Source organism: Symsagittifera roscoffensis, chromosome 3 (genome assembly GCF_963678635.1).
Source record: "Symsagittifera roscoffensis chromosome 3, txSymRosc1.1, whole genome shotgun sequence".
Lineage (NCBI taxonomy): Eukaryota > Metazoa > Xenacoelomorpha > Acoela > Convolutidae > Symsagittifera > Symsagittifera roscoffensis.
In genome coordinates, this window is record NC_087064.1 from 28,580,736 (window position 1) to 28,589,357 (window position 8,622).

The 8,622-nt window shown below is 35.6% G+C and overlaps 2 protein-coding genes across 2 annotated transcripts in view; both read right to left on the bottom strand.

The window, feature by feature from the left end:
• The window catches only part of LOC134842762 (hepatic sodium/bile acid cotransporter-like), a gene marked incomplete at its 5' end in the record, with an annotated part of 54,537 nt that extends 51,955 nt beyond the window's left edge, over positions 1–2,582 (bottom strand). The window contains 1 exon segment of the mRNA XM_063859240.1: positions 2,533–2,582.
• A 991-nt stretch (positions 2,583–3,573) lies between these two features.
• LOC134842393 (uncharacterized) lies at positions 3,574–8,512 on the bottom strand (the record flags this gene model as incomplete). Its single annotated transcript, XM_063858710.1, is given in 3 exon segments — positions 3,574–4,017; positions 4,557–4,997; positions 8,340–8,512. Coding segments are annotated over 3 exon segments (868 nt in total), but the record flags the coding sequence as incomplete, so codon positions are not given.
• Positions 8,513–8,622: the final 110 nt, after the last annotated feature.

The window sequence follows — 8,622 nt, forward strand, 5'->3', positions numbered from 1 at the left end:
AATTTGGAGTTTAAATATTGCTAACACGATTTTTTTGGTTTATTTTGTAAACTTTGTCAGCCCAACGCCAACGTTCAATCGCTGAAATTCTAAAAATCATTAACATTCACGCCACTTTTAGCCGTGGTAGTTTGGCGTTTTAATTCACGCCAACATATAATTCCCATTCCCATCAATTTGGCCTTCCAATTCCCATCCGATACTGTTTTTTGACGCGTTGTGAATTTTTTCTTGGGAAGTTCGAATAATCGGACTATTATTTGCCCGCCTATTTTTTGTAGGCCTTATTTCAACAATGTATGAATTTTTCTTGGGCTTTAAAACAATTTTAAAAAGAAATTACAGGTTGCCTTTTTAGTTGTAAATTTATGAACTCGACTCTCTGTAGATTACTTTTTATCGTTGTCTGTTTGTTTTACAGCTTAAATGGTTTCGACTGATGTTATATCGACCTTTTAGCTGATTATGTGTTGTTTGAAGAATAATGATATATTGACTTTTGTTGTTTCAGGAGGGTAGGGTGTAATAACTTCGAGTTTCGAAACATAATAGTTCAAATTTTTCCTTTTTGGTGGTGTTTTTTTTGTGTTCGTTTTCGGCTGAAGGGTTGTCCACTTAAAAATGTCGTCTAAGTGACTGCTCGGTTATCGATACCAAATGCTGTCTAACGTATATATAGAAAGCATTTGGTATCTATATATACTTGAGGGTAGATACTCTTGATGACTTCGTATTTTTTCTCGTTGTTGCTTTCACGTAATGATGGACTTCAGGGTAGATTAAAGCTGCCCTATTGAAAAAATTGTCAAAGTTTTGCACTTTTTATCTAATTTTTGCCCCCTTCAATGGTTGCTTGCACACAAGGACCTTGAGCTTTGAAGTTCAGGTAGAGAGTAAGTTGAGTAAGTTGAGAAGAAAGATGAAGAAATACTGATTTTGCGCCGCTCAGTGCAAAAAACCCTATTTGTGCTTGGATAATGTGTGTGGTTTCGCGACAACTCGAAACAAAAAAACTTGTAAAAAAGACAACTCGTAACAAAAAACAACTCGCAAAGTTTTAAAACTAGTTTTAAACTTAAATAATTTGTAAATTTCGTAGAAAATCCCATACTCTGTTGACAGGCTTGCAACACGTTGGCGCGATTGCGGTGGTGAGCATACTGCGAGCTGTCTCTAAATGCGAGTTTTATACAGCCAAATTTTGACTGTTTAACTTAGCAGTTTTTGGACAGTTTTTATGCCATTTCAAAAATAGTGTTATTCTGGAGTCAAATGTGCGAAAAGTTATACCCGTGATAGTTTTCTTAAAGCTAATGGATTTATAAATGTCTTATTTGGCTAATTTGGGAGAATTAACGCACAGTATATTGTTATGAACGGTAACTTCCCAAATGGCATAATTCCCAAATGGCATAAAAATGGAAACTTTTCCCAAATGGCATAAATTCCAAGTTTTCATTGTAATTTAAACGTTTTCTATCAATTTCTATTTCTATCATTTTGCCAGGAACGAAAGCATGTAAACAAGATTTGGAACTAATTGCTTCCAAACAAATTTAAGCAACAGATTTGTCGTAAAAAATTGACCACAAGAAGCTTATTAATAATCGCAAGCTTATGCTTCTTGCTTTTGATAAAAAGTTCTACAATTTTTTCACGATAAAATGTCAATCAACATTTGAATTGACAATTTGACTACTAATTTTCTCGCATTTATCACGAAAAAATTGTTCTCGATTTTTCCAAAGCACCTGTTGCATGAAATTTATGCCATTTGGGAAATTTTTCATTTTTATGTCATATGGGAATTATGCCATTTGAGACGTAATCGTTAGTTATGAACGTTCTCATAACACGCTTATGCGGTCAATTAAATCGTTCCATTTTGAATCGAAGCAAATTATTTGACCCATTGTTAAGATACGAGACGTTAAATATCACCGGTTATCAGGGGCGGATCTACAACTTTCTCGAGGGGGGGGGGGGGGGTGGATTCTCAAAAAACTTTTTTGAAAATTTGTCGACTTTTTTTAGGTCGATCAAGTTGATTTTTAGAGCTCTCCCTTTAGCACGGTTTAGTTCGCTCTGGCCAAATTTTCTGCGCTGCAGGCAAAATTTAAAAAAAAAAAGTCCAAAAAAGGCGTTTTAGGCACTTTTTGGAAAATTTTTACCAAATAAATAGCGTTTTTTCGGCGCGCGCTACGCCCTCAAAATTAGTATGTATTGGCGCCCAAGGCGCCTTCAGAAAAATTTTAGGGTCGGTCGGCCAAAAATGGATTTCTTAAAAAGTAACAAGGGGGGACCCTTTGGGTCGGCAGGGGGTCGAAAACTATTTGATTGGCCTTAAAATTTGTGTTTTTTGGCGCGCGCTCCCCACTCTAAAATAGTATTAACCAACCCCCCTGCCCACCCCAAAAAAAATCTGCTACTGGTCGGAACATTCAATCTGTCGTCCTCATGTACGAGCAGTCTTGCTGAATTTTAAAACTCTTCGACTAGCCGCTAACAGTGTTTAAAAATCGTGATAATTACCTGGAATCTCAGATGGAAGTTCCTAGTAGAGCAGACTAAAGTATTAATTAAGTCAGTTTGATAAATACCATTTGAGTCGATTTGACATGTCAATTTCAAACATCAGTGGTTGAAATGAATTCAAAAGGAATGGTTTTTTCATAATAGTGCAGGACACTGACAAAAATAGTTTGCTCTCCGTTCAACAAGTTAATAAGGAATTCGGTTTAGTTTTGCATCACTATTAATTTATTAGAAATTCTACTACCGTCAATAAAAATAGTTTATACCAAAACTTGGTACCATTTTCCGGCCAATACGCTAAATGCTATTTGACTGAACGAAAAACGTCTTTAACTGTCATAAGATTTTGAGCTTTTTTAATAGTTCGCGTCACAAGAACATTGTGTCGTCAAGTGTACTACTGTTCAAGATTAGGACCATATGTTACAATTATAAAGGTTAATGTGTTTGTAAGCAAATTGAAAAAAAACTAAATAAAAAAACTGCTCGCAAAATCTTGTTATCTGGAAGGCTCCGACTTCTTTTAAGGTATATGCAGTAGTTTTGTCAGGAAAAAATCATGAAATTAAAAAGAAATTAATTTCCATTTTTTGTCAGTTTTGTTGTTTTTTCATTTTTTCTCCTGCACTCAATGGCAAGTTTAAATTGATAGTTTTCTCGAAAAAAAACAAGTGAATTGGATTTATAAAGTTGCCTCAATTCAATTTGGATTGATCAAAGCCGCCACACACGCTAAAACTTAACAGAAAATGCTAATTAATTACCGATTTTTTGGCCAAAGTTTTCCAAAAAGTGCCCTTTTTGGCGTTTTTCAAAAATTTGTCTGCGGCGCACAAAATTTTGTCCAAATTACGGTCTTTATAGTGATTTGAGAGACCTCAGAAAATCAGTTAGCTCGACAAAATTTTCAAATGTTTTTTTTTGAAAATCTGCCATCCCTCCCCCCCTCGAGAAATTTTTAGATCCGTGCCTGGTTGAATGGAAGGAAAACATGTTACTCTAATTTTATATACTATCTATATCTATGAATAGCATGCTTCGTAGCTTAAGACTGTGTTTCAATAAACTAAGGATGAAGGTTATTCATAGAACTCCATAGTATGGAAAGTGTCACAGATTTTCCTTGCTTTCTTCTCAAAGAGTTTTATGAATCGGTAGAAAGTCTTAAAGGCATTTTATATTTCTTTTGTGTGAATAGTAAAGTTAGAAATTTTTGATAGTAAATTCCTCAGCGATTAGTCGACTGCAGTTCAAACTTCTCATAATCCTGCTCGTACCGAAAAATATCCTGTTTTGCCACTGCGATTGAGTTCCAAATCGAATTTCCAAGAAGTCGCAACGTAGCACTTCTTCGTGACTCATTTGGAACTGTATGAAAACGTGCTCGGATGTCGCTGCACTTGATGATCCGGGTGAAAAACTTCCAAACTTCTTGTCGGAAAGCAGGACTCAAATAGGCGTATGATAAAACATTGAGAGCTCCTAGGCGAGCAGGAGTTTTGAATTAAATCTAATTTTTCAGAAATCATTTAAGTTTGAGTTTTTAGTTTCATTTCGAAATCGTTTGACTCTACCAATAATTTTCACCACCAAATTGTAGTCCTATGCCTCATTTACGATTCCTTATTTACGATTCCCCACTTGATATTGCCGATCTGATATCTGGTTTTGATACGGATGATATCCTAATTTTTTAAACCGTTAGTATATACTACTTTTATGGGGGAGCGTTCGATCATAAAAAAAACACAAGTTTTTGCTAAATACGTTCTTTGAAGCACCTATGGGTTCTTCTAACTTGGAATAGCAAAACACTAGTGAAGCAAATACAGAAGGTATTTTGTTCTCAGAGACGTAGAGCCATGTCTGAGAGCTTAGCTTTATTTGATCCTACTTGTGTATATATGTTGTTTGAGTGCTTTTCCGTAATAACTAGTTTTCTAAATGTACTAAAAGAAATTTTTGTGATAGAACTTTAAGCACTAAGTTTTTATGTATTTGATTTTTTTCTGGACTCCTGCCTATAGTTACGCCACAGACGGGTGGATAGAATATCATGAACACGTGGAATGTATTATGACGACTGAACCCATAATACATTTCGTACATTTTCACAGCCACCAAAGGTGAAAGCGAGAACGTGTATAAAAACGCTGATATCGAAAGTCTGATCATCGTTTTCAGAACTTGAAAAGAGCAATCGGCAATCGCAGTTTGTCCGCCAAGATCCGAGTTACATGATTGCAAGTTTCGATTCTGGCTTTTTACTCGAGCTTGGATCCAGTTTTTGTAAGCCAACCGCAGTGATTTCAAAAATAATGTGAGGGTTATTGTCATTACAACAATTAAGTTGGCGTAGTAGATTGTCGTGAGGGTTCGACCGAGACCTGTGACTAGACACTTCGTTCCATTGTCTCTTATTTCGTGGGTGAAGTTCCCACGACACCCCCTCGTCATCATGCCTAGTAGAAGATGTTCAAGCGCTTTTTTTCAAAGACTTTTCAGTTAAAAAACAGACCCTCCAGATTCACCGGGCAAACAGCAAATGGGGTTGCATAAAGACTATCATAACATCCTCCATTTTTAAATCTACATAGATTTAAAGGAGCAAGAAGTCCGCTTGTATTAAAGCGAAGCCGTTAATGGATCGAAAACTTTAATCTTTGAAATATTCCTTTGTACTGGGTTGTTTAAACTTTATGAATATTTCCACGACAAAAAGTGTGCCGCTCCGGTAGTGATGGCGCCCAGCAATCATATGATTGCTGGATCAAATCGCACGTGCGCTGCAATTTGCAGGTAATAGTCATATCTTAACGGGTTCTGGTTATATGAGCTCTTGCCAATCTAAATAAATAACCTTCGTGTTAGGTCTCCAGTTTGGTTGACTAAAAAAATAGTTCTGTGAAAGATGTCTCTTCATACGTTATGTGAAAACAATATGAAAAATTTAGCGCCTAGTTACGAATTAACAACGCTGAATGTCAATAAATGTCGCACGTTAATTATACAACTTTACAAAAAAAAATTTCATTTCAACTTAGGGTGTCACTCTTTTTCAGGTTATCAAATAAATCTGGTCAAAAGTGGCTAGGCAAAAAGTCTCAAATGATTGGACGAAAATAAAAACGACTCGAGCTCAAGTATTGCGTCATTTTATTCGAAAGTTTGAACACTAAATGCTTTTTCCAACAAAAAGGCCTATCAGGAAATAGCTTTCTTACCTATTCTCTTACTCTCGTTATGATTTGTTTAGGTTTGAGCAAGTTTCCGCCAAAAATTTTCCTGAGCACAAATTTCTGTCAATCTTCCGACTTTCGAAGAGTTGGACAGATTATTTTGATGCGGTTTTTCTTTTTGAATTTCGAAATTTTAGCTAATCAATATTAAGGAATTTTTCTACATCATTCGAAAAATTTTAGCGTTGTTTTCAAACTTCACACAAAAGTTTTTTTTAAGTTGCAATTATTGTGTAATTTGGTAACTGCTATTTGGGCCAAATTAGTATAATTAACGCTCAAAATGATACAGACTGTTGTACCAATAATTTATAAAAATAGTTGTTCCGTCTGTCGAGGAAAATGTGGAATATTTAACGTTGGGGTGTTTTTTAACCAATCAATCTTCCTTCAATTCTTAACTAAATGTTTTTGTCGAGTTTTTTATAACGCGCAAAAAAAATGATGTCTGAAGCTTAAATGTAAACAAAAATTTCACCTGTGATTACTTTTTATAGAATTATGGAGGGTTTGAAATTTGCTAATTAGGCCAACTTGGCAAAACAAAGGCGCGATATATGATTACGAGACTGAATTGTGCACTAGATAGACTAGAAATTTGGTGTGTGTAAGTGTGTGCAATCCAGGGACAAGTCTTTGATAATGCTAAAACTTTGTCGGAAGGATCGAACAAAACAAATGAACAAAAAATAGAAAAAAGAGCCTTTTTTTGCGGAATTCGCTTTAAATTCACAAAATAAACAGTTTGGCCTCATTAACATTTGCGTGCGGGGGTATGAATTGGAAAAATATACTGATAAAGTTTTTTAATGATGTTTTTGTCTATTTCTTAAAGCGAAAGTTTTTGAGTTGGCCTTAAAAACATTCAGACTCTATCAATTTCAACATAACAGAGCATGTGTATGAGTGTGTATGGGGCATGGGCGGATAAATCATTGGGGTTTGTGGCTATCAAAAAAAGACATACAAAACCCTCAAAGTGAATAATATATTTTTTATTTTTTATTTTTGTGGCGCAAAAAGTGGGAAATCTTCGAAAAATGTTTTCCCAAATTTTTTTTTGCTCCAATTTTTGTTACGCAAATGGCGGAATATTTGTAATCGGGTGGGTTTTTTTTTCTTCAGACAAGTTTCGACTTTTTATTTAAGAATTTTTGACAACTTCTTTTTCAGGCAAAAAATATTGTTGTCCTGAGGTCAAATTAGAAAAGATATTTTACCTGTGGGTAATTTTCCTAAAGTTATGGGGGTTTAAAGATTGCCTCTTTGGCCAATTAGGGAAATTAACGCGCGATATATTTCGCGCTATTAACGCATAAGCGGAGGTTTATTCCCTCATAGAACACGTTCCAAATTGGTTGAAACAGGCTATTTGTCATAATTCTACGTTACTAGATGCAAAATCTACCACTTTGTACTTTATATGGCGTGTGGGGGGATGCTTAAAAAAACTAAAGTTTGATTTTTTTTTCTATTTTTTTGAACACTGCTTCAATTTTTTAAGATGAACACTGCTTCATTTTTTTAAGGTGAACACTGCTTCATAGACCTTAAAACACTGTCCAAACATTCAAGGCTCTTTGCCCTGATACAAGCAGTCTTATTTTTATTTGTTTAAAATTCATTTTTGATGAAAAATTTTGTCAATTATGCCTAGTGTTCATACTTTTAACGATAGCTGAAGTTCTATATTCACACCACGGATTAAAAACTTGACTAATCAGAAGAAAAAAAGGAAAAACCATTTTGTAGTTTTTTTATGAATGTGGTCGGATCAGTTCTTGAATCTTGCACAGCAACCGGCTATTTTTAGTGTCTTTTGATGTTGTAATGATGTTCTCCTGAAATTTGTTGCTGCGAAAAACTTTATTTATTCCTATCTGAAGCGATTGGGAACTGTACCGTTGATACAATTTTTAACCAGTTTTTCTTATCGACGGAAAAGGCGGTCGAAGTATGCAGGGCTTTGCCCTGTTACAGAAAGACGTAATATTATCTGAACCGCAAATTGCACTCTTAAAAAGTTACCATTTTTAAATTTTGATTACAGTTTTTCAATTCTCAAAAAAAACTTGCAGCCCTTATGAGAAAATACAACCTCTTCCTAACAAATCGAAATGATGAAGCTTTAAGAAACAGCACGATACATGAAGTATATCTATTCTGTGGCTTTCGAAAAACAAATATATGCGTTCTCGGTCGGAACTTTTTATTTCGTGGATCGAGGTCTGTTTTATGTTCAGATAACCGTGACCGAGTATCGGTTTTTCCTGACTATCGCGACCCAAAGTGGTTATTTCTAGACTGCCTCGACCAAAACTTTCAGATTTTGCGGACCAATGAGATGCGGGAAAACAAGAGAAATGTGCGCGATCGACTAACAGTTATGCGCGAACGGAACGACGAAGCAAATTTACTCAGCCGGCGCAAACTTTTGTTGGTATAACTTTAAATATGCACGCGTAAATTGTTTTTCTTACGGCGGAGCTCGACTCGGTTGACAATATAATTCATTCCGTTAACCAAATCTCTTGACTGTATTCTTATGCGAACATCCTCTCGCACCTGGTCCTAAGTTCTGAATTGGGTAAGGAGGGTGCCCAGATGTTGCAAAGGTGAGAATAAACCCATATGGCCACGTGAACAAATGACATAAGAAGAGGAATTTCCGGGAACTGCCGAACAGTCTCCAATTTGGCTCGATCGTCAAACATACGTTCAAAATCAGCATCAGAGACCTATAAAACAATCCAAAAATGATACGTGATGTCAAGATCGACCAACGAATTTGTCCCAAATATATAACTACCAAAAACGCTCGAAAGTTGCATGAAAGGCTCGCAGTTCA